The 26,237-nt window shown below is 37.5% G+C and overlaps 4 protein-coding genes across 6 annotated transcripts; all 4 read left to right on the forward strand.

Moving 5' to 3' along the window:
• The first annotated feature begins 5,903 nt into the window (after positions 1-5,903).
• Positions 5,904-10,898, forward strand: LOC121764735. Of its 3 annotated transcripts, XM_042160746.1 has the most exons (5): positions 5,904-6,943; positions 7,724-7,865; positions 7,957-10,023; positions 10,097-10,185; positions 10,295-10,487. In XM_042160746.1, the coding sequence occupies exons 1-5, from the start codon at positions 6,168-6,170 to the stop codon at positions 10,335-10,337; spliced, it is 3,117 nt and encodes a 1,038-aa protein (XP_042016680.1). In that variant the 5' UTR covers positions 5,904-6,167; the 3' UTR covers positions 10,338-10,487. The 3 variants fall into 3 exon arrangements, with proteins under 3 accessions (XP_042016680.1, XP_042016679.1, XP_042016681.1); XM_042160745.1 differs by having other exon boundaries at positions 5,910-6,943; positions 7,957-10,185; positions 10,295-10,898; XM_042160747.1 differs by having other exon boundaries at positions 6,782-6,914; positions 7,957-10,185; positions 10,295-10,898.
• A 925-nt stretch (positions 10,899-11,823) lies between these two features.
• Positions 11,824-14,165, forward strand: LOC121764737 (5'-adenylylsulfate reductase-like 4). The gene is made up of 4 exons (XM_042160748.1): positions 11,824-12,187; positions 12,769-12,956; positions 13,044-13,168; positions 13,366-14,165. The coding sequence occupies exons 1-4, from the start codon at positions 11,984-11,986 to the stop codon at positions 13,806-13,808; spliced, it is 960 nt and encodes a 319-aa protein (XP_042016682.1). The 5' UTR covers positions 11,824-11,983; the 3' UTR covers positions 13,809-14,165.
• Positions 14,166-17,295: 3,130 nt separating this feature from the next.
• Positions 17,296-18,411, forward strand: LOC121765609. The gene has a single exon (XM_042161813.1). The coding sequence runs from the start codon at positions 17,296-17,298 to the stop codon at positions 18,409-18,411; it is 1,116 nt and encodes a 371-aa protein (XP_042017747.1).
• A 3,247-nt stretch (positions 18,412-21,658) lies between these two features.
• Positions 21,659-25,150, forward strand: LOC121763386 (14-3-3 protein 7-like). The gene is made up of 7 exons (XM_042159395.1): positions 21,659-21,866; positions 23,180-23,486; positions 23,683-23,770; positions 23,981-24,090; positions 24,420-24,568; positions 24,837-24,868; positions 24,964-25,150. The coding sequence occupies exons 1-7, from the start codon at positions 21,800-21,802 to the stop codon at positions 24,967-24,969; spliced, it is 759 nt and encodes a 252-aa protein (XP_042015329.1). The 5' UTR covers positions 21,659-21,799; the 3' UTR covers positions 24,970-25,150.
• Positions 25,151-26,237: the final 1,087 nt, after the last annotated feature.

Consider the following 26,237-nt stretch of genomic DNA (forward strand, 5'->3'; position numbering starts at 1 on the left):
TTTTTTAAATGTAATTTGTTTAATTATTGCACGACTAATCTGGAATAACGAAAAATAGTTAGAAATGAAAGGGAATGAAAATAAAAAAAAATTCAGACCAAGAGAACAGGCGTGTCTGAAAATATGTGGAGTATTTCAGAGGCGATAAAACTACATGAAAAAGAAAAGATGGCTTAGGGTTTGCGGGTGACCACTCTTTATTATCATTTTTTTAAAACGAGTGTTGAAAATGAAACGCCTCTACTGCAGAGGGACGGAAGGAGTATATTATATATTTTTTGAATTATATTAGGTATGTATATTGCGCTATACTATATGCTAGATATAAATCACTCTGTAATTATGGATCCATCTCCCTATAATTATGGAATTCAATTTATGTTAGGTTTTGAATATACAAACAAAATATTAGTATTCTTTAAAATTTGATACATAAATAACAAAATTGTATTTGTGGAATCAGTTAACATCTGTCTCTAATAATACGTTATTAATTTAATATGTACAATACAAATTTAAATAATTTAACTCAATATATAGATGCAAAATATTTAGAATTTCTTTAATTATTTTATTGAATAGTTCAGACTATTAAATGGTCCGTTAATTCGCCAATCTCATAAATTAAGAAGTAATTGGCAGTTTTACACCAATTAATCTCATTAATTGTCAACCAATTAATTATTGAAAAATATTTTGGAGACATAATGTCTAAGACATAATGAGGTTAAAGTAGTAATTTTGTACTCCCTCCGTCCCATGCTACTCGCACTTTTCATTTTAGGCCGTAAATTTGGGATTGATTTTTTTGTGTAATTAAAAAAGAATTTTAGGTGTAATGAGACATCACTTAATAAAAGAGCTCTTAACTTAAACTAACATATTAATTAAATGCATTAATTCTAACTTAAATTATAAATAGTGTAAGGACTTTGTGACGAGCCGAAAAGCAAACGTGCGAGTAGCACGGGACGGAGGGAGTATTATATTGTGTTTATTATTAAATTAATGCTTTACATGTATACTATTTTACCCTTAATGGTATAAAACGTATGTATGACTTCAATTAAGGAAGGTGGGTGTCTTGAGATTTGTGCCTAGCAATTATTAAATTTCAAAGATTTTTAATTCATTTTTTATTAAGTATTCTCTCCTCTTCTCTAATTATAAGTCTATCAATAAATTCTCTCTTTTTTCTCACATTATAATTCTCCATCAATAAATTCTCATTTTCTTTTTCTCCAAGTATAGTTTTACATCAACAACTTATCTCTTTACCAATTTGCTCATTTCTAATTTTCTATAACAATAAAAAAAATTATTTATATCATTTTATCACATTCAGATTAAAATACGCATTTGATTAATTCCCTTTGCTTTGTCTCTTCACAAAATTAATACTATTAACTTTTTATTCATTAGAACAAAATTATTTATTTATGAGAACAGTAACTTTATTTCCAAAATAGTAACTTTTATTTGCAATAACAGTAACTTTTATTCCCAAAACATTAACTTTTATTTACAAGGATAATAAATGTTATTCATAAGAATAATAAATTTTATTTATTGGAACAATAATTTCATTTAGCTAGAACTATAACTATTACTCCATCCATCCCCAAAGAATATGCACTTTGGGGTCGATACGAGTTTTAATGTAAAATTGATAAAGTAAGAGCGATGTAGAGAGAAAAGGTAATTAAAGTATTGTTAGTGGGGAATGAGTTCCGCCTCATTAGAGAGAAATGACTTTCCAAAATTAGAAAGTGCATATTGTTGTAGGACGGATTAAAAAGAAAATAGTGTATATTCTTGTGGGACGGAGGTAGTATTTGTTACAATAATGCTTTTATTGATTATATTAATAATATTTTATTAATTAAAATGATTATATTTTTAACAATTATAATCTCTTGTCAAATAGCAAAAATAAATAACTTTTTTCTGCAATAAATAACTTTTATTTGCAACAAACTATATTAGTAAATTTATATATTAAACACTAATTTTTCATAATAAATGTAAATTTTATTCCCAATAACAATACTCTTTATTCTATGATGAAGTATAGTAAATAACAAGCTCTCTATCTATCCAATAGACCAAAGGATTTGAGTCATCACATGTTAAATAGAAACCTATTATTGATCCTTTTAAAATAATAAATTTTATTAAAAAACAATAACTTTTCTTGAAAATATCAACACAATGATATTAAAATATCAACACAGTATAATGAAATGTGAACAAAATTATTTGTTGTCATTTTAATGTCACTGTATTGACATTTTTAATTCATTGCATTGATAAATTATCAGAGTTTGCAACTTAAGAAAGTCTCCCCTGTAACAAAAGCTATAGAAAATAACACAAAAAATAAGATAACGCAAAAATTCTTCATCATAATAACTATATTATTTTATTATAAAATTCAAATTTGAAGAAGAAAAATGTTTTAATTTTTATTTTTTTCATATATTAAAATAAATGATTTCATTGTTGTATATTTAGATTTTTTTAAAAAAAGAACAAGATATAAAAGAATAGTAGTACTATATTAAGTTATCAAATTATTTTATAATTAAATATAACATTTTAGTTATATAGTGTGTTAATTAATACTACTATAATGATAAATTTATAATCTGAATTAATATTTTTTAAATAAGTATTAAATTAACATGACATAAGTATATATATACATGATTTTTTTGAAATCCATTTATAACTTTAATGCATGATTCACGTTTATCTCTAATAAATGAGCATGCATTTAGATAAATGTATTTAATTTGATATAATTTTCCTTAACTAGATATATATCCATTTAATATGATATTAGGGTAGATTAGTCACAGTATAAAATATAGTTATGGCAAAGTGACATAGGGGCATTATGTCATAGAGACATTATGTCTCTAAATCACTACTCTTAACTATTACCCATTTATAAGCCTCATTTCTCAAAATGGCTATTAATATCATTAATTTCATAAATTAAGAATGAATTGGCTAATTCGGCATCAATTAATCTTATTAATTATCAATCAATCAATAATTTACTCATTAAAATCATGTTATATTTTTGTTTCAATGTTTTATTTATCATTAATTTATCCTAAGCCAATTTCTTATTTGAGTTGCCTATTGTTTAAAAGACTTCTTGATTCCTTAATTTTCAAACCGTTATTTCACATTTCAAAGAGTTAAATGTGATATGTGTATAATGGAGTTTAACTTAAAAATTTGTCAATCTAAAGTGTACTCATCAGTCATCAGATATAGTGTGTAGAATATATGACATAAATGAGAGATATCAAAAAGATTCTTATGATCGATCAAAAATATAATAGCTATAAAATCTATACGAGAACTTTACTAATAGTACCATTAGTTAAAATGCCATTTACTTTTTATTAAACTCTGTTGCATTTAATTTTGTAGATACCATTCGTAATGTTTAATTAAATGCCATACATTTTGTTCACAGTTCCAATTATTACTGTATAAAAGACTTTTCAATGTCATTATGATAATTTGGATTGTAAATTATACATATAATTTATATATATAAATTTAAATCTTATTAACTAGAAAAGAATGAAGGTAATAAAGATGAGGAAATGAAGAGTTGTTTTTTATTTTCAAAATGATGGAGGAAAGTTAAAAGGTTTTGAAATATAGAAGGCCATAATTAAGCAAGAGCATGACCGTTCCATTGGGATTCTATTAGTACATGATTACATCACATGGGAATATTGCTTCACAATGTTTTTTGTTCTATGATTATATTGCCATAATTCGTCGTAATTGAGCTCCAATTGTTTGACTAAATTTATAGTGTTATTAGCGGTGGTTGTAACGTCTACGTATCGGTTTTAATGTGGAATTTTAATGATCAGATAGAAGGTTTTGTAAATTTTTGTTAATCATGAGCCGTTATTAACAGGTTCTTATCATCGTGTTGCTATAGTATCGTGTCATGTACGCATGGGCGGACCCAAATGGAGGTGACTAGGGGCTAAAGCTGTTAATGAATTTATTTTTTAAACATTTTTCTATTAATTTTTTGTGAAATTATTGATATTTAATGTAAATTTGTGTAACAGCTCTTACAAATGATGAATATTGTTCAAAAATATACATTGAAATAAAAAATAGAAATCTCAGCCCCTATCGATGTATGTTTCTGCGTCCGCCCCTGCATGTACGTGTTGTTATCGTGTCGTGTTGACCCGAGGTGGTTTGTGTCGTTCGCGTCGGGTTCGTGCCGTGTTCGGGTTTTAGGGTAGCAGGTCGTGTTCGGGTTTGGGATTTTCTTAACAAGTCGTGTTCGTGTTTCTTCTTATTGGGTCGTGTCATTAACATGTTTACCCGATAACGACCCAACATGCACGATTTGCCACCCCTAAATACAATAATGATAAAAATTTAATTATAGGAGAAAATTTATTGAAGAGAAAATTTATAGGAGTAGTATACTAGTACTAATGATAAAAAAAATTATAGGAGTATACCATAATTTGAATTTTGAAGGGTTCCAAAAGTAATTTTAAACTTAGCTATTCCCATAATTAAACCGGAAGGGATCACCTCAGTATACTCCATTTCATTACAACATTAAAAAATTGATAAATAGACCTTATTTTATGGAAAGAGGAGTTAGTTTAGTAACTTATTTCTTGCACTTTCTTACTTCATACGCAGCTTTCGATTTCATTAATTCTGAACATATTTTAAGCTCTAACTTCTTTCTTTTCAAAAGTTGTCTCTTTATAATTTAATTTTCTGCTATATAAATTTAAAAGTTATCTTTTCATAATTTAGTTAAAATATCCTTATTTTTCTATGTGGTAGTGTTATAAGTATATTATCTGTTATCTGTTATGATATTATTATCCCGCATTACTCTATTAGTATTTTTTTACACGAAATAAATAAACTATTTATAGAAGTATTAAAATCAAAATTAAAATATCATAAAAAGGAAAGAGAAAACGTTGAAAAACTTCAAGTAACATGAAAGAAAATAACTAAAAAGTAAAAAAAATATTTAATATTCAAAGTTTTAAAGGGGGTAATAATTTATTTAATATGAATTTAGCTTCCAAATATATTATGCATGTATCAAACAATCATGATCTCTTACTTTATCTTCGAGTTTACAACGGCGACCTCCCTCACATACTCGTATTCAAATTAATCGAACCTCCGACTTATTGGTTATAGAAAAACATCTTACCTATACGTTATCAACAAAATTAAAATAAAAGATTGAAAGTAAAAAAATGTAGTACTAGAATACAAAATCCAAGATAACAAAATTGAATGATAATAGATAGTACTTAATTTTATTATTAAAATTAAGCAAAATTAACTGAAAGAGTACTAGAAAAAAACATAAAATCCAAAATAATAAAATTAATTGACATAATTATTAACTGAACATATTTAAATTTTATATTTGTAAGTTTAAATTTCTTTACTTGAGTTGGGGAGGTTATATTGGAACTTGGAAATAACTTTTCTTTCCATAAAATAAAACTCACTTGTCAACTTTTAAAAGCATCCACAGCGGAGGCAAGCGCACCGGTTCACCGATTTTTGGCGCTAGCCGGTTCGCTCGCCAAACCATTGGGATCGGCGAGCCCAATTTCGGCGTCAAAATCGGCGAACGCCTGCCGATCCGCGTAGCGGGACAGCGCGTCCCGTGTCTCGACGAGACGGGCTACGGGACGAGACGGGCGCGGGCTAGGGTCGGGATGGTCGCTGCAATGCGTCCCGCGGAGGACCCGTCCCTCCGGGACGAGACGCGTGCCCGGCGCGGGACGCTTAGTGGATGGTCTTATGGCTAGACTATAGCTATGCTATGGCTGCACGATTCCCACTGTGGATGCCAATATGTGGTGTATTAAGAAATGGAGTACACAAAGCATGAGGTGATCCATTCCGCAATTCAACCCCCCAAAACTAACCTCCACATTCCGACCTTCCTATGGCTTCCGCCACCGTCGATTCCGCCGCCGCCGCCGCAATAGGCACCGCAGACGGCGGCTTACTTCGATTGGATTCAATTCCAGTAGTGGATCTCCGCTTACTCTCCCAATCGGAGCTCAATTCCCTCTCCAGCTGCTCCTCATCCTCCGCCGACCTCAACCGCCGCGATGACGACGTCGTCATCCCAATCATCGACCGCTCCATCTTCAACGAGTCCGTCGGCTCGCGGAAGCAGACCTACTCCCGCCTCCACCTCTCGCCCCCGCCGCCGCCACTCGCTGCCGCACATACCCCACCTCCGCTCCACCGCCACCTTCCACGGCGGAATCAACCCTAAATCCGATCCGGAAAACGCCGAGAATCACCAAATCATCAATCTCCTGAAGCAATTCTTCGTCGCGGACATGAACCCCGCGGATTTGTTCCCGGTGAAAATCGAATACCTAAATTCGCTACCGGTTCAGCAATTCTCATCTCCGCCGCCCACAGGGATCAAACGGAAGCGCGACCGGCCTCGCAGGATTGAGAATTTGGGGAATGCGGCGGATTTGGCTGTGGAGGTTAGTATTACTGATGCCAGCTATGCGGATACGTTGCAATTGGCAATGCCGTCGCTGAATGAATTCTTTCCGCGTGACAATTCGGATGATAAAGACAGAGAGGAGCTGAATAGCGACGGAGTGGCCGTGGATTTGGCGGCGTTGGGCGCTTCGGTGCATCCTTATTGGGAGGAGATTCGGAGCAGGACCAACGGATTGCGAAGTGAAGAGGAATTGTTAGGGTTTTTAACTGGATTGGATGGAAGGTGGGGAAGTAGGAGGAAGAAGAGGAGGATTGTGGATGCTAATGAGTTCGGGTCGAAGCTGCCGGTTGGTTGGACGCTTTTGCTCTCCATTAAGAAGAAGAATGGCAATGTATGGCTGTATTGCCGTCGCTACATAAGGTTCCCTTTTTTGTACTTATTGAAATTGATTGAGTTGTGCTTTGCTGTTAACTGTGAAAAAGTGATATTATCATCTACTGTGATACATTGAGAAAAAGCTTTTGGAATTATTTAAAATTGGGGTTTTTTTATCAGCTTTGATAGTAAAGTAGTAATTGCCTTGGAATTTATCATGAAGAAGATAAAATAGGAATCTGGGAAAACTAACAGTGCTATCTGATTCATGTGATTTATTGATGTCACTTCACTTCTAGAAACTTCTATCTCCTGTATTATGAAATTCATGTCATGGCTATTGCAGAGAGTGAGGTATTTGAATGGAAATTTCATCTTGGGCACTCTAGGCATGTTGCATCCTATAAATTTCATCTTACCACGGTAAAAGATGGCTTTTTGGGGGGAGCATTGATTGGTCAAATTTGGACATTGTTAAATGATGCTATATCATCCTTATCATGCAGTAAAAGATGTTTTTTTGGGGGAGGCATTGATCGGTTAAATCTGGACATTGTTAACTGATGGTATCATTCTTACTCATGCAGTTATATGAAGCTTGTCTTTGCATTTGTTGAGTTAGATTAGAGGTGTTGAAGATCAAATTAAATGTTGATTCTTTTATTGACACATGCTTAGTTTGACAGGTTTGCTCTGGCACTACTAGTCTGTTAGTTGGAACTGGCAATTTATTTCTTTAATTCAGTGAGTAAATAAAACAAATTAAATCAATTTTGCTTTATCATGTGGTTATTGAGCATGTTTATCATATGATGTTCATTTCAGCCCCAGTGGACTGCATTTTGTTTCGTGCAAGGGAGTATCATTGTATTTGCTCTCTCTTCATGGCATGCAAGATACAAATTCATGTAGCTATGGCCAATATAATGATGTTGTTAATGATGCTGATAAATTGACTACTGTCCCTGTAAGTTATCTGTCTTTTCTTCCTTTTATCTGTCTGTCCTTAACTTTTCTCTTTATAAATTCGTTCTTGGTGAACGTGGCTGATTTCGCAGCTCACCGCACAAGATGATTATGAAGTGGAGAATTTCTCCCAAGCATCACCACCTCATTTGGATTTGGTAACTGGTAACCATGAGATCCAAGTTGCAGTAAATGTGGGGAATGCATCGGAGGATAGAATAGGAGAGAGTATATGTTGCCACAAGTGCAGTATAACTTTCAATAACAAAGAAGAATTCTTGAACCACCAATCATCAGTTCACCGGAAAAACAGAAGCAAAAACATTGTCCGCATTACGGATGGAGTGATAATCAAAGATGGGAAATTCGAGTGCCAATTCTGTCATAAGACGTTTAGTGAACGGCATCGCTACAATGGTCATGTTGGTGCACATGTGAGATTCCAAGCTAAGATTCCTGGAGAATTTTCTCAGTCTGTTTATCCAACTTCTACAAATGAATTTTCTACTCAAGATAATGCAATGGAAGGAGCATCAAATTCTCATAATGCTGCAGATGTTTGTAACTCTGTCACAACATATGGGCCAAAAATATGCGCGTCTCCTGATAAAGTTGATGGTCATTTCGGAGATTTAGAAGATGCTAGTCGGAACATTACTGGGAATGGTGGGATGGATAAAGCTACCAATATAGTCACCGAAACAAGTGATTGTTCAGTTCCTGAGGTTCTCTTCTCTAGCAACGAGAATAAAAATTTGCACGAAGATGCATGTCTTAATGACTCTACTGCTAAAATAAGTCTAGATGGTTCCGCTATGCAAGGGGGAAAGATGATGGAATCCACTTTGTGTCAAAATGGCGCTGCAGATAGTGTTAGGAACAGCAGTGTGATTGAGAATTCTGTATCTATCGATAAGCCCGGGAAAACTATTGCATCTAACATCTGTTTATTAGATTCTAATGATCATGTGAAAGAATGTCCTTTGGTGAATGATAGCAATCGAAAGACGGTGGAGTTCAGCTTCAATTCTCAGAAGCTTACAGTGAATGAATCCATATTCAATCTTTTTGGGGCTAAACATCAAGGAGAGCAGGAGAAAGATTTAGCAGTTAGTATTACAGAAAAGAGTGACTCGCAATACTTGCTATGCAAGGACATTGGTACCACTGAGAGTATAACTTCTGGATCAGAGGCGTCTAAAATTGAGAAAGGTCCTAACATCCGTATGCCCATAGCTGATGAGAAAAAACCATGTCAAGAAGACAATGTTCCATGTTCTATTGTTAATTGCAAAGTCGGTTATACTCTCAGTTTCAGTGAATGTGAAAATGACAGTTCCAAGGCATATAATGAAGGTACGAACAGGCTCGGGGAGATGCAATATGGAATGGCTTCAGTTATTCAGTCTTGGAATGAGCAAGAAAACGTGACAAAAAAAGATGACGCCGAGGTATTCACTCATCTTTTGGAGGTGCCGGGGATGGGGGACATGTCGAATAGTCACTTAGTTGCTGATGATAAAAACACTTATCATGATGAAAATAATGACAGTGGAGGTTGTGGAAGGGAGAGAAAAGTGCCTGAATTAGACTGTCTTCGAAATTTTGGCAACGATCAATCTAGTGATCTTTTCAGCAGCGGCTCTGCTATTATAAGCTCCAATTCCATTACAGGTACAACTGATAAGCAGTTATCCGCAGAAGATAATATGATTGCGGTGTTCAGTGATACCATAGAAGAGCGAATACAGGATCCATCTGAAGGTATATTACTCAATCAGTCTGGTATTTCAGAAGTATCAATTGAGGCATTTACGTTGAATAAGATCTACACTACCCCTGCTAATCATTCTGAACTCAATGGAATCGAAAATGCTGGGAAACATGAGCTAAGCCTTTCCTTCGGTAGTCTTCAGACAGATATGTTTGCAGAGGCGAATAGGGTTGAACAAGAAAGCTATCAAGCAAATAGCTTTAACATCGAATCTGTTCGCCCTAAAACATACAGGGATTCATCACAACCAAGTATCCTAAATAGTGACATAACTGCTGACCTGGGATATTCTAATCAATCCTTCAATGACACAACAAACGAATCTGGCAGTAGTTTTAATGTAGCTCACCCTGAAAAGGACTGGGACGGGACCAGAGGAAACGAGGTAAGAACTTCCAGCCAGAACTTTATGGTTGGTTTCCGGAATAGCAGCTTTCCAACGAGTGAGTATGCTGCAGCTGATGGTCCTTGGAGAACCGGTCATGATAACGTATTTGGAGGTTGTTATGATGCTAATTCAGGCACTTTCGACCTTGCACCAAATAAGGTACCTTCCAGATATACTTATCATGCAACATTGGATGGAGACGATAATCCTGAAAGAACTCTTCTTGTTTTGCTATGTTCATGCTTTTGTCGACATTCTTACTATGCAGGGACAAGGAAGCTCATATGGTGTGGATCACAACTACGGTATGATGAGGCCCGGTAGAGCCCAACCCGTAGAATACAGTTTCATTAATGAACAGCTTGTAAACAGCTCGTTACCCGAAGAAGCCAATTTCCCTTATCGTACAAATATGGAACAAGATATTGGATCCCTCGTTTTGGCTAGGAAAGGACGCTTGAACGCCAAATGCATTCCGTGTTAGTCAGGCTACATCAGTTTGCGTTTGGTGCAGAAACGTGCTCTTTAACGAGCACACTCAAGCGGGAATGCAAACAGTTGCAATTGGCACAATATGTCCATCTTGCAGTTCGAGAATCCTAGAACAGTTCAATGTGCTATAGAGCTCTGTTCTCCCCTTCGGGCGCCGCCTTCCTCAGATGAATTCTTTTTCAACTCCATCAATAATCCATGACAACAGGTAACCAATTCGTTGCAGGATTATTCTTGAATCATAGAAAATTTTTAGAATTTTGATTAGTCTTAGAATGAATAACTAGATAAGGCTGTACATGAATTTTTTCTGTAGATTGTAGATGGAGTTCTCTAATCAATTTATTTCAACTTTTGTTGAAATGAAAATGTTAGTTTCATTTGAATTGGGGGTTTTCTTTTATAATCTGGGTGTGGATATGAGTTGTGGTGTTTTTTTTTTATAATAAAAATAGAGGATCAACAATGGTTTTCTATTTATTCCTGGAATGATTTAGTGGTTAGTTACTTGTATTTTTTTTTGGGATTGGTAAATAAATTTATGAGTCGTGGTTTGTTTTACAAATACAATTTTGTCCTTTTTCCAAAACAAATAAAAAAAGATTTCATTAATTCGAAGCATTATTTCTATTATTCTATTTGGGAATATGTCATTGTTAGTTATGATTAAATTTTCTTTATGTAGCTGGCATTCAAAAAAAATTATAGTAGTACCACGTTACAACCAAAACTGAATAAAACTTTTTTTACTATCTTGAATAGTAAAGAAATAGAGCTATAGTGCTATCAAATGTGAATATAAATATGATTCCTCAGTTGACATTTGATTTTTGCTTCAAAAGGAGATTCACTTTTCCATGCTTTTTTAGACATAAATACTAGTATCAATTAAAACATTAAATGAGGATTACTATAATCTAATCACATGAATAATGAGTTTATGAAGTCAAATCATAAACCCAAATAATTATTAAACATAATAATCAACTGCATTGACATAGTAATATAGTAGGAGTAGTACAAGAATAAATGTCAAACTACCCCAAAAAAAAATCAACAGAATCAGTTGTCCCATACAATAATTCACACCATTATTAACCACAATTATTAATTTATTATACCTCACATCATCATTTATACATTTCATTTCATTCTCTTTAGTCTTAACACCCAAATGCCGCAATTAAGCAATAGGAGTACTAATCATAGTAGTAGTTCTTGAATATTAACAAATTTAAAAATAAATAAAACTTATAATACAAATAATAATAAAATAATACTAAAAAATAAATAGGTGGGTGAGCGAAAGAGAGAGTAGACAGGTTGGAAGGAGAAAAGCTGAAACCAAAAAATATTAATGGTGTAGATTGCTAAAACGCGCCGTGTTCCTTCTTCACCACCGCCTCCCGTCTTCAACCTCCTCAACTCTCCAGACCCTGTTTCACTCGATTAATCGATTCCGAAAATGAGGGATCTGCGCCGGGTTATCGAGATGGCTGGACTGACGGTGTTTCTTCTCATCGGGAGGCTAACGTGCGCCGACGCCGTTAGGGCTCCGCCGCGGCCCCTGTGTCCGTTAGAAACCCTCAAAGAGTCAATATTTTCCTCCCGGAGCGACGTTTGTTACCTTAATCGGGACCGATTTCCTCATGCCGGCGGCGTGATTGAGGTATAATTATGTTCAATTTTTGTTTATTTGTTTAATTTTGGGGGTTTTGAGTGAAATTGGTTTCTGGCTATATGCAATTGAAATTTTTGTGAATTGATGTGAGATATAGTGTTTATTTTCGTCGAGGTCACTGGTTGATCACTGAGAACTGTGAAATAGGTGGCTACATCTTTAACGATTATTTAACTGAGTGATTGTCGACGCTTGACAATATTTGCAGAATTCACTATGATCCATTTTTATGGTGCATTTGATTTCGGTATAAGATGTTGTGATTGAAATAGGTGGCTACATCTTTAATTGATTAAGTATGTGCCTATCAATGATATGAAGGTTTATTGGTGTTAATGTTATAGCTTTATGTTAGGAATAGTGAAAGGTGCATTTCTGCAAGTACTCGAGTCTCGATGCATCTTGAAATTCGATTTTAGCCCCTTTATCCGAAATACAAATGTTTTTGTATTGGGGTGGGAGACTGCTAAACATCATTTTGATCTTAACGTAATTGTTTGAGTTAGCATACACTTGTATTTCTCGTTTATTAAGGGTTCTTATTGCAATAACATATTTCCACTGTGAAGGGGGATGAGGTTGCATTGCAGAAGGCGCTGCATATGGTCCACAAACACGAAAATGACTATGTGTCTGTCCTCTTTTACTCGGCTTGGTGTCCTTTCTCTGGAACATTTAGACCAAAGCTTTCCATTTTGTCTTCCATATATCCTTCAATCCCTCACTTTGCAATTGAAGAATCGTCGGTCCGGCCAAGGTTAGATTATCGATACCTTCATTCCTGTGTTCTGCTTGATATTGTAGGAAAAATCAAAGTCTAATTGAAAATCATGTCTACTTTCAGTATCCTGTCAAAATACGGAGTTTATGGGTTTCCTACCTTGATACTTCTAAACTCTACCATGCGCATGCGATATCAGGGCTCTCGCACTATGGACTCTCTAATTTCTTTCTACGGTGATGTTACAGGTAAGGTTATCAAAGAGCACTACTGGTATTGTTTAATGTTAGTGCCCTAAAATTTCTGGATCAGATTTTTGCAGCAGTAGACATTGTTTTCTTTAAAACGTGTTAAATCGCAATCTTTTTTATTCTCTGTAAGGTTTCGATATAAATCTCATTTGCTTGAAGATTTAAACCTTGAAACCCGTCTAAAAAAATTTCAGGCTTGAAGGCGTCATCAGCTGATCCAGTGTATTTGGAAAAGATTGGATGCCCAGGATCTGACGAAATGCACAACACTCACCAGGAAACGTGCCCTTTCCCATGGGCCCGATCACCCGAGAATTTGCTGCAGCAGGAAACATATTTGGCCTTAGCAACGATGTTTGTCATCATGAGGTTGCTTTACTACACTTTCCCAACTCTACGCAGCTACGGTCAACTGGCTTGGAGGAGGTACATTATAAACGCGAGCTTCAGTGGCTTGTGGGAGCATTCCGTTGTCCACATCAGTCGACTCCTGCAGCTGTTCAAGTCTCTGAACGAGCCAGGCAAGAAAAGCAATCTGCAGGAAGGAGCAAAGAACGCCAAGGCTTGGGCGTCCAAGTCTCTAGCAACCGTCTCGTTTGGGGATGCTAGCTCAAGTCATAGTAATAATGCTCAGTAATCACAGCTAACTTCTATCTATGTACATTTCTTGGTAGCAGCTGTTCTAGTAGACGAAGATATCTCATAGCATCATCAGAGTTCGGGCTGCAAAAGGTCTTTACTGCAAAAGGTCTTTACTGGACCAATCAAGTCTCGTCATCAGTAACAACGACGTGGTCAAATGCAGTCACACTTGCACAAGCCACAATCCAGGTTCGGTGCTAGCTGATGTTGGTCCGCCCGTCTATTCATTTTCAAACTATCTAGGTAGGGGCGCGTAAGTGTTGTTTCTGCAGTGATGATATATTCTTGTAACATAGTGCTGATTTTGTGTCATAATCCTAAAGAATTGATAAGAGCATATTTTTACCTCCAATTGTGTAGCTTGCATTGTTTATGCATTATCGAGTTTTGAATTCCATCTTTCGACTTTCCAGTTTTTGTCTGGATGAATCTTTCCTATTCTCCCTTTTAACGTAGAATGGTGGCCGTGGCGGAGGTGGACGACGGCGAGTGGTTGTGGAGGTAGCAGTGAACATGGTGTGAGAGTGGAGAAGATGGAAGGATTATGTTTTTTTATTGATTTTTCATTTTTTAGCATAAACTCTATATAATAAGATACCATCATCTTACCAAATTTGGTTCGTTTTGGCTACATACTTTATTTGGAATGATAATTAATTAATTATCATTCCAAATAAAATCGAATTAAAGTATAGACACATCGAATCATGTCTTTCGGCAAAATTAAAATGTAAAGTAGCAATAATTATATCATTATTAAGTGACTGAGTTTATTACAACCAACGATTTAAAAAGCAGATCATCTCAACAAGTACAAACTTTTATGTGGAATTCAGATTTTAATACCATTGTAGCTTTATAAGTAGTATATTATTCATTTTATTATTTTAATCGATCTCCAAAATTTCTTTTGGTAACCACCTCACCACTACGTCTTATATTTTCATTTTACAATATCAATTTATTTACATAAAACAAGCACGATTCACATACTCATATAATTATCTCTCCATCCCTTTTTTGGCTAAGTCGCATATTTATTTTGTCTCATTGTACTTAGTCATCTCATTTTTTGTTAACACAAATTTCGTTTAACCCAAAAAAATACCTAAACTACATATAATAATATGGAATTGGACTTTATTGTTGTCTTATAAAAATGAGTGAACTGCATAAAATAACCCTGACCTTTTCAAAAGTTTCACTCCAGACCTCTGACTAAAAAAATATCGCCACATGCCTCTGACCTAAACCAAAATCACAAATAAGGTTTTTTCGGACCAAAATGCCCTTTAGCCCTAAAAGGGCTTTATTGTCATATCACCATGGGTCTGCATTGGCGGCCCTGTATCCCACCTGCCACACTGCCTGATTTGACGGGCCGCACGTCAGATGTGTCTCAGTAATGATGGTGCTACAGTGGCAGTTCAAACGACCATTCCACACGATGGCGGCCACGTATTCAGGACACCCTGTGTGAATTATGAAATAAGTTTCAAAAATTTCACATACCATTTTTTCGGCCTTCCATCGTCTACCCGCCTAAAAGTCTAACAAAATAGCAAGTTTTCCCACTCCCGCCTAAAATTATAACCATTGTGAAACCCAACAATTCTCAACATTGTTTTCATCTTCATTGTATCTGCACTCTCCCCGCTGTGAAAACTATCTTGCATGAATGGCGCCTAAACGGAAGCGCGGTGAATCGTCGTCACGCCGTCGAAGCAAACCCACACCCCCGCCACCGCCACCATACCGCCGACCACCACCAGTGGTCATAGATGTGGAAGAAGAAACCTGGGATATCCGAGATCCTGACCTGGAGTTTTTCGTCCCAGAGGATGAATACAGTAAGTGAACTTTTAATACTCTGGTTGTGATTTACTCTTACAAAATCGATTTTGTGTGAATATATTTTTGCTCATTCGGATACTGATTTTGTTATTCAGGCTCCACAAATGTATTTTCGTTGTGTATTTATTTTTGAGTGATTTGTTCTGTGCGCTTATTGTCCGCCTTAATAGGGGATGCACCTGGAAGATTTTCAATTGCTTTCCATCATGGAGGTTCATTCTTCAGTATGAATGATGCGAAAAAGTATGTTGGTGGGCAATTGACGTACTTCGATCTCTGTAACATAGAAAAATTCCAGCTTATAGACCTCTCGAGCATGGTACTAAAGCTGAAGTATGATAGGAAGATTATATGTGAGTTCTATTACTGTGATCCGAAGTACAGTCATGAGTGCACAGGGGTTTTAATCGGAGGCCCGTTGTTGCCCATTGTCGAGGAAACACATCTGCAGGATTTCCTCAAAGTGGCGTCTACAACGACAAAGTTAGTTCACATCTACGTTGTGGAGATAACCCGGGCTCAAGCCATACTGAAAAAAATGAAGGATGAGGCGCAAGAGCTTCTTAATTTAAGGGCTTGTAAACCCCCCGGAGTCATCATTGAAGAGATTGAGGAAGCCACACCGAATGTGCAAAGGCAAAAGCCTATACCGAAGAGGAGGCAACGGTCTCAGTTTCAAGGGCAACGGCATGAGCCTTTAATGATTTGCTGGTATGCTAGGGATGTTGAGTTCGAGGAATATCTGACGAAAAGTTTAGAAGATGATCGTGCTCATAGAAAGATGGCCGACGAGGTAGCCAGGCAAAATTTGGCTAAAGCATTTGAAGCCGTATCCCCTGAAGCACCGGTTTCTGAGGTTGGAGAAGTATCAATACACGACATGGAATTTGTTGCAGAAAAAATATGTCTAGTTGGCTCTGTCGGAGAAGCAGAAGTTGGAGGTGGAGACTCTCATGCACACGTACAAGAGGTATTGACATGTGTGATTTACATAATGATTTAGTACCTCGTTTGTGATTTTTATTGTCGTTTGTAATTTAGTCCTGCATTTGTGATAATGCACTTTGCAGGATGTAGTTAGATCTCCACCTACTGACCATTCCAATCCGATTGTCGACGTCGCTAAACCGACGACTGAGACTGAGGATGTAGTTAGATCTCCACCTGCTGGCCCTTCCAATCCGACTGTCGATGTCGCTGGATCGACGACTGAGGCTGAATCTGTAGTACACCAACCAGATTCGGCAGGGCCAGGATCATTTGCAAATGAAGATGTGTACCGACCAGTTTTGGACCGTGGTAGTCAGCCACAGCCAGACATACGGGTAGACAATGATTTCATGCCAATCATTGAGGACATTACCCATGAATTGTTCATGGCCGCCGCTGACACCGACACCCAATTGCAAGAGTCAGCTCCAGCTTCAGCTCCAGATCCAGTTCCAGACCCAGCTCCAGCTCAAGCTCCAGATGAGGCTTGTGCATAACCCATACCCGCGGCAGGAGATGTACCCGATGTGTATTGTCCGTTGTTCGATTATGTTCCTGATGGATGTCATCTTCATAACGAGGGAATTAATGATGATGATGATGCTGATGAGGTTGACCATTTTATCTCTTTGGCCAACATGTGTCGTGATGAACAAATGTTTACTTCATACTACGAGTCGTTATGTCAGCAACAACAAGGAAGTGCAGAGCCACACACCGAAGCACACGGCTCTGCCCAGCAGTCTGGTGAAGGCAGCGGAGGGTCTAGGAAAAAGCGAAAGTTCTCCCCTGTTGTTGAGAAAGGGAACTTGTCATATACAAACCCCCTATACGAGCCAGATGCAGTAGATGAGCTACAAGATATCCAAGATCTAGAGGACTTGGAAGGCTTGCGTAAAAAAGGTATCAAGTACACCCCCTTCAAGCTGACAAATGAGGTTCCAAATTGGAAGCCCGGTGATTTCTTTAAGGATAGAGATTATTTCTATCAGGTCATTCGCCAGTACGCGATAATGACCAGACGACCTATACACGTAGCGAAGAATGATGGCAAAAGGCTTCGTGCCATTTGTAAGGGAAAGTCATGTGAGTGGTATGTTTATGCAAGGAAGATCGAAGCCCACAACAATACTGATTTTGTGGTAGTGAATATGCAGAGAGACCATGCTCACACATGCTCTCAAGTGTTGGATCAGCGATGGCTGACGTCCAAGTGGCTAGCCGAGCGATACATGGAGAAAATCAAGGCAAATCCCCACATCCCGTTGGCGGCTATACGGCAGTGTGTTGATGAGGAATTCGGACTCAAAGTTGGCAGGATGAAGGAGTACCGCGCAAGAGATAGTGCACTGGAAGGCATTTTTGGCAAGGCAGGACTACAGTATCGGAGACTATTTGACTACAAAGCAGAATTGGAACGGACACACGCTGACTCTAGTGTGCATATACACTACGAGAACTTCAGGGATCCTGAAGTTGTGGGCCCGAGATTCTTGAGATTTTATTGTTGTCTTGGACCGCTGAAAAAAGGTTGGATGCGTTTTTGTCGTCCAATTATATTCTTGGATGCCTGTTTCTTGCGAGGCATGTACAGAGGGCAACTTATGACGGCTATGAGAATTGATCCAAATAACGGTTGGTGGCCTATTGCGTGGGCTGTGACGGAGGCTGAGAGCTACGAACAGATGACCTCCAAATACACGAGAATGCCCCAAGATTTGTATTCATGTCTGACCAGCAGAAGGTACGACTAATGTGATTTCATTAAAACGTGTATACTTCAAATGTGATTTCAAAGTAATAGTATTATAGTTGTGATTTGGCCTATGCAGTAGTAGTTTGAGTGTGATAAAGCGATTTTCTAGGGCTTGTACTAATTTGTTGGAAGCCACATTTGATAGGGTCTTGCAAAAGCAATCCTCGAGGATTTCCCACAGAGTGAGCATCGCTTCTGTGTACAGCACATATACAACAACTTCAAGAAGAGATTCATTGGGGAGAATTTTAAGGAGATGCTGTGGGAGCTTGCGTCGAGTACAACCCCCGAAGAGTATGTGGAGCGAATGGATGCACTGCGGATTATATATCCCCAGGCACATCAATACCTACTCGGTGTTGCTCCTAAAGAAAAATGGGTGAAGGCTTTTTTCTCGCCGCATGTTTGTTGTGATATAATCCTGAACAATATATGTGAAACCTTTAATTCGAAGATAGCAATTGCTCGGGAGCTGGCCATTGTGACCATGCTGGAGGAGATCCGGACAAGTCAGATGGAGAGGATACAGATTAGAGGCCAATGGATCAACACATACGATCACCCACTGCCGCCCGTTATCAAAGAGATAGTGGATAAGTATTTGACGAGGGCTTCTTCTTGGAGATCAACTTGGAACGGAGAGGCTTCGTACCAAGTGTCGGGACCGTCAGGTCAGTATGTAGTCAACATGCGTGACTTTACTTGCTCTTGCAGATTATGGCAGCTGACTGGGATCCCATGCACTCACGCCATCGCAACAATCAACAAGAATGGGAAGGATGTAGCAGACTATATATCCCGCTACTATTTACGGTCCACTATGACGCTTCTGTACGAGAATGTCCTCTACCCAATCAATGGGATGGGTAATTGGCCGAAGTCTTCAGATGTTGGATTTGAACTGACACCCCCGAGGACAAAGCGACAACGTGGACGGCCAAAGAAACTGAGGCGTGAAGAACCCCAGGTTCGTCAACATGCGAATGGATCAGAGTCTCTGAGACAAATCTATGTAGTCAGGTGTCGTCGGTGCGGACAAGATGGGCCTAACCGAAGAACATGCACTAATGATCCCCGCGTAGATGCCCGAACCGAGGTTGGCCAGAGTTCACAGCCCAGTGAGACCAATACGCCAACCACGACGGACGGCGGTGACAGGCCTGCGGCGTCCAACCTGGAGGTATTTGTCTAGATCTCTTTTCATTTCATAAACATTGCAAGTAGTATTCAAGAGCAACCTTACACTTTTAGAACCCTAAAATCAAGACAATTTGAACTGTTTGTTATTTGTTGTAGACCAATACGACTGTTCCAAGGCCTAGCACACGCCGGACCAGGACACAACCGCAGCGCTGTGGCCGTCGAGGGGATCGGGATTGAATACGCGATCTTGTCTAGTTTGGGAACCTTAAAATGAGAGAAAATGGTGTTGGTTTTTGTCGGTGTTTTGTAAACAATGGTATCTGATATCTTGTATTTGCTACGCATGTGGTATCTTCAAGGCTTTTTTGTCAAACATTACTCAGATTTCACCTACGGTGGTTGTTATAGATCATCCACATAATGCACTTGTATTTGCTATGCATGTTATGGATCCAACATTATGACCGATTTTTTTGGGGATATGCTAAAGGAGAAGGCCCTTGTACTGCATATGTCAACTATGTACGTATGGTGGTATTTCGGAGAAAGTTTTCAACGTGGTGTGTTATTTCAACTAAAGTGTTGTACGCATTGTGGTATTTCATCATAAGATGCGTACTTCATTGGTGATTAACTAAAACTATAACTAAAACTTGAAATGTTTAGCTACAAAATTCAAATGTTTAGTATCTACCTAGGCGGGAACCCCATTCGACTGTGTGAAACTTATTGTTGGGATATACTTACATTAGAAATTCAAATGTTTAGAACCAAAATTCCCATCATATTGGAAGAAAAAAGTGTTGCCATCACATTAGAAAAATAATTACAAAGCATAAAAACAATATTACAATTTTCAGCATTCGGGGCGTTTTTTTGGTTCTAAAAATTTCTAAATGAAGACCTGCACACTCCTCGGTCTTCAAGCTCAATTTTCCCTTCAGATCTTCACATTCGTCACTTTTCAACCGGAGTTTGTCTTCAAGCTCACCATGAGCAACACTCTTGCATCGGAGCTGTTCTTCAAACCTGTCTCGTTCGAGCTTGATTCGTTGAAAGTAAGAGTCTTGGCTTGGCGATAGACCCGCATCAAACCAACGGAAGAAACGGCAATCATCGTCCTTCCAGAATGGACACCGATAGTAACGGCGGCCAGGATTGGCCGTCGTCCTTGACGTCACAAGCTCAGCCGCGACATCGTGACTACAGAGAACAACAGGTGGACGAGGCCATTCCCAATTCCAACTTGAGCCGAACGACTGCGAACTTGAAGACGACATTCAATAGCCACCTGAATTGGAAATTCAAACCCAAACAAAATGTCATTATTTATGAAATTACTTTCCACAAAAAATTGCACCCCAAAGCCGAACACACATAACCCTTAAATTGAAAATGAACTGACATAAGCCGAACACGCATCAGACGAAATAAAATGGGGGATGAATGAATTGAGGTCAGAGAATATAACATAATTTCATATCCTTAAAATGTAGAGGAAATTACAAACCTCGACCCAGCCAAACAACCAAAAATGACGAAGAAACTGAATGTCGACCTAATGTGAGAGAATGAAATGAAGTGAGAGAAATAAAGTGGGAGAAGTGAACAAGATAAATTCATTCAAACTATAATGAACACCGCAGTATGTGGAACATCACATTTGAGTTGTCACTTTTGCAGCCTATTGTCTGCAAAAGTGACCATGACGGCAGAGTAGGCCTGCAAATTGACTGAAATTGACTGAAATGCCCTTCAAGGCATAAGGGCCTTTTAGTCCGAAAAATGGCTACAAATATTTCATTTGTGATTATGGTTTAGGTCAGAGGCATGTGGCGATATTTTTTTTAGTCAGAGGTCTGGAGTGAAACTTTTGAAAAGGTCAGGGTTATTTTATGCAGTTCACTCTATAAAAATATACTCCTTATTTGAAAATATATGAAATTAATATGCTATTTTTGTGATGAGTCGTTGGTGAAAAAGCAGCAATAATTTAGATGCCAATCGCATGCGCCGATGTGTGACTAAGGTCAAAAGGGTCAATGGCGCAGTTTCACATTTAATCCACGGCTGTGAGCGTGCTCGATCTCCCAAACGGACGGGCTGAGATGAATCGCCCAGTTTTTCACTCGAGCAATACAGTTACCTCCACCAACAACGCCATAAAAGTCGTCTGATTCTAGAGAGATATAATAGATCGTGCACTTCGCTTTTCCACTCTTAGAATCCTGAGAGAGAGAGAGATGGAGAAGGAGAGAGAGCAGCAGGTTTACTTGGCGAGGCTCGCTGAGCAAGCTGAGAGATACGATGGTAAACTTCTCGCGCTACTTTGATTTTGATTTTGATTTTGATTTTGATTGTTTTTTTTTTTGAATTTGATGGATCGTTTTGCTGTTATGTTGCGGTTTAGCGTTTGGTTGTTTTGGTGAATTTCCGATCTGAGTGATATTATGTTGTGTGAAGCTGAATCTGATGATTTTTCACTTGCTTTTTGATTTTTTGATGGATTTGGTTGGGGAATCTGGTTTATGGCTGGTTTTAGCTGTGTGAATTAGCGTGGGATTAGAGTAGAGCACCTCTATTTATTTAATTGTAATAAATATTTGCTGTTTGCTGTTTCACACTAGTGCTGAGAAACTTTTATTGATTAGTTTGTACCGTGGATCTACCTAATTCATTTTGTTTGATGTGTATAAATCAATGGTCTACAATCTACATATACATTCATACCTATGTATCTATATTTGAAAGGAATTTTGAGATTAGTGTGTTACCAATGGAAGTTGAGTTGTAGACATATTTGGTGTAATGGTAGGTTGTCCGAAGGAATGTGAACTTGTGAATATGCTGTTCAACCAAGAGCCTTATTGATAACCTAGACAGAGAAGTAGATGTTGTTTTGATGGATCGTTATGCTAGTGTATTGCGGTTTTAGCGTGTGGTTGTTTTGGTGAATTTTCGATCTGTGTGATTTTCTGTTGTGAGAAGCCGAATCTGATGGTTTTTGCTTGATTTTTGGTTTGATGGTTTTGATTGGGGAATCTGGTATCTGGTTGGTTTTATATTTGTTAATTAGTGTTGGATTAGAGTAGAGCAGCTCTATTTATTTGTTTGTAATAAATGCTTGCTGTTTCACACTAGTCCTGGACACTGCTATTGATTAGTTGATTAGTTTGTACCATGGATCTACCTGAGTCATTTTGTTTGAGGTGTATCGAATATCGATAAAGGGTCTACATATACATTCATAATTATGTATGCATATCGAAAGGAATTTTGAGATTAGTGTGTTATCAATGGAAGTTTTGAGTTATAGAAATATTTTTGTTAGACATATTCCTGAACTTTGAATATGCTATTCAACCAAGAGCGTTATTGATAACCTAGACAGAGTAGAAATTTTAGGTGACTCATTTTAAGTAGGATATAATGAATATCTTTGTCACCTTAATAGCTTTTATGTGGATGTGCTGTACCTGATTTTGTGTAGAAATGGCTGACTTTAAAGCTTAGGGTGTGCTTTATTTCATTCTCATCTTCTAAGAGTTTCAGGGCTTCATTATTTAACTTTTTCTTTCTTATGTGCTGACCATCGTTGTTTGTTTGCAATGTTCATTTCCCAGAAATGGTGGAAGCAATGAAACAAGTTGCGAGATTGGATGTGGAGCTGACCGTCGAGGAGAGGAATTTGGTTTCAGTTGGGTACAAGAATGTCATTGGTGCAAGGCGGGCATCCTGGCGGATCTTGTCTTCCATTGAGCAAAAAGAGGAGAGTAAGGGGCATGAGCAGAATGTGAAGAGAATAAAGAGTTACAGACAACAGGTTGAAGATGAGCTCACTAAGATATGCATGGACATACTTGCGGTGATTGATGACCATCTACTTCCATCTTCCTCAACAGGAGAATCATCAGTCTTTTATTACAAGATGTAAGTGCATATTTAGATATTCCCTCCTCACTATTGAATCTAGCATCTAAGTAAGAACACCCCTGCATCTTTTCTTCTCCACTTTCACTGACTTTGCTTTCAGTTCAATATTCTAATGACTTAGATTTGTGAACTTTGTTTATCATTTTGTTTAGTAGGTTGCTTTTAGCTTAATACATTTTTCTAATATGTTAAGGAAAGGAGATTATTATCGCTATTTGGCTGAATTCAAGAGTACAGATGATCGTAAAGAGGCAGCAGACCAGTCACTCAAGGCGTACGAAGTTGGTTTTTTAACTTACTTTTTCTTGTGTCTGTTTTTTTGTTTCTTGCTATTCAGTAACTGCTAGGTGTAAATTACAATTGAAGTGAAATCCTTTTATGTATATTTCAGTAGCTTTGTTTTAATGAATAGTTTTCTGGGTTCATAGGTTTTCGTCATACTTTGATACATCACATGATTTATAATTTGAGGACTTAATTTTGCATTTCAGGCTGCCACTAGTGCTGCTTCCACTGACCTTGCTCCTACACACCCCATTAGGCTTGGGTTGGCCCTTAACTTCTCTGTTTTCTACTACGAGATCTTGAATTCCCCTGAAAGGTGTGTCTGCTCTCTCTCTCTCTCTCATTGATTTTTTAAGTATACATCATTTTATGTTACAAAAATTGGAGTAAAATATTTTTGAAATGAATTTCACATTTTAACAGTCGTATGGTATTGATTCCTGGAAAATCATGTAGTCCAATTGCAACAAAAAGTAAAACGATACTAATAGTATTACAAGTACTAGTATTTAGTAAAATTTGATCATGTTTTCACAGTTAGTATGGGTTTAGACACTGTCAAAGGAAATTTCCTTTGGCCATTTTGGTTGGAAGGTTCACTGTAAAATTTGTGTTTGGTACTGATATGGATGTTACCATTGCCAGGGCCTGCCACCTTGCGAAACAAGCCTTTGACGAAGCTATTGCAGAACTCGACAGCCTCAACGAAGAATCCTACAAGGATAGCACTCTCATCATGCAGCTTCTAAGGGATAATCTTACTTTGTGGACCTCAGATCTTCCAGAAGAGGGAGGTAATCATCTTTTCGTCCAACACTACTTACATCAAATTACCGTAAATTAATTATCTTGATTTAACAGGTAAGTGCATCTTGCATTGCAATTTCTAAAGTACAAAAAACCAGGTCCTCGTAGATAGGAACTAGTACTTAATTCGAGACAATGACCCTATGTATTTGAGTAAAAGATCTTTTATCATACTATTAGATAAGATTGAATCTTATAAATGTTGTTCGGTACTTAAATCCTCGTTTCTCATCCCTGCTTGTTTATGCGGTGCAGGTGAGCAATCCAAAGGCGAGGAGATTCAAGAGGTAAGGGTTGTTAGCTTGAACAAATATTCACCAAATGTGTGATATCTTTCAATTCACACCATTAATTACTTGCTTGTTTTTACCAAACTGTACAGAGCTAAGCTTGGAAATGGTGCAGAAGAAGAAATGTGGGAATTATAAAGCTTGTGGTTGTGGTGTTGTTTCATTTTTCTATTGAGATTGTTAAATTGTTATGCTTTTTCCTTCAAATGGCACGATACAACTAGTTGCTGAGATTATTATTTTGATCTGGTATAAATTCATTCTGCCAGTTTCGTGTGATACTGTGATTATTTCATCTTGTTAATTATTCCAAGTATTAAATCTAGAATAAAAGTACAGAATATTTGAGTTTGATTTTGACCATGAAAAAGCTTAACATTCAATTGCCAATATGTTTCTTTCAGAAAATCCGAAAAATAAGTTTCGAAATCTACAGCTTAAACGCAAAAGAATAGAAAATAAAACAACTTTTGAAAATACAAAATACCTTTGCTTATGTAAAAATAATTGGGACAACAATATTCTTCTAGAAAATCCGAAAAATGAGTTTCCAAATATAAGCAAAATCGAAAAAATACGTATAGAAATAGAATTAATTTTGTAATGGAAAATGCACCAAAGCGAGCGAACCCAAAAGCGTGGATAAAAAGAAGAATCGAGTTTTTAATGTAAAATTGGTAAAGTAGAAGAGAGGTAAAAAGAAAAAGTGATTGGAGTACTGTTAGTGGAGAATGAGACCTCCCTTATGTTGCACTAGAGGTGCCCACGGTTTCGGAACCGGCGGTTACGGTTTGGAACCGCCGGTTCCGATTTTGGAAATAGCCGAACTGGAACCGAACCGCGAGGGTGTTTCGCAGTTACGGTTACGGTTCCGAACCGACAGTTTTTTGCGATATAAATAGGAAGTTGTTGAAGCCACATCGTAGTTAGTTACTACTCCTTGAATCGAGTGAAGAGACAGACGCCTACATTTCCTACACAGCTAATTCTCATTCCTCTCTCTTCATTTTTTCTGCAAATATTATTTCTCCTCACATATTGGAGAAGACTCTCTGTTTACAGCGCATGCGCACTCCCATTTTTTCCATCCCTACTTTTATCTACACCCATCATTTCTCTTTTGCCACGACGGAATGTCTGTATTGACTCGCCTATGGGACTGGCGTTTTTATAAAAACGCCATCTAGGTTGGCGTGTTTACGCCAACCTGTGGCGTGTCTACTTAAAAACGTCAATACCGTTGGTGTGTCTAATGAAAAACGCCAGAACGGTCGGCGTGTCTAACTTGAATCCCGTCAGTGTAGAATATCTCTTTAAATTGAAACACGCCAACCAGCATGGCATGTTTTAACAAATATTGTATTTT

The sequence above is a fragment of the Salvia splendens genome, chromosome 14 (genome assembly GCF_004379255.2).
Source record: "Salvia splendens isolate huo1 chromosome 14, SspV2, whole genome shotgun sequence".
NCBI lineage: Eukaryota > Viridiplantae > Streptophyta > Magnoliopsida > Lamiales > Lamiaceae > Salvia > Salvia splendens.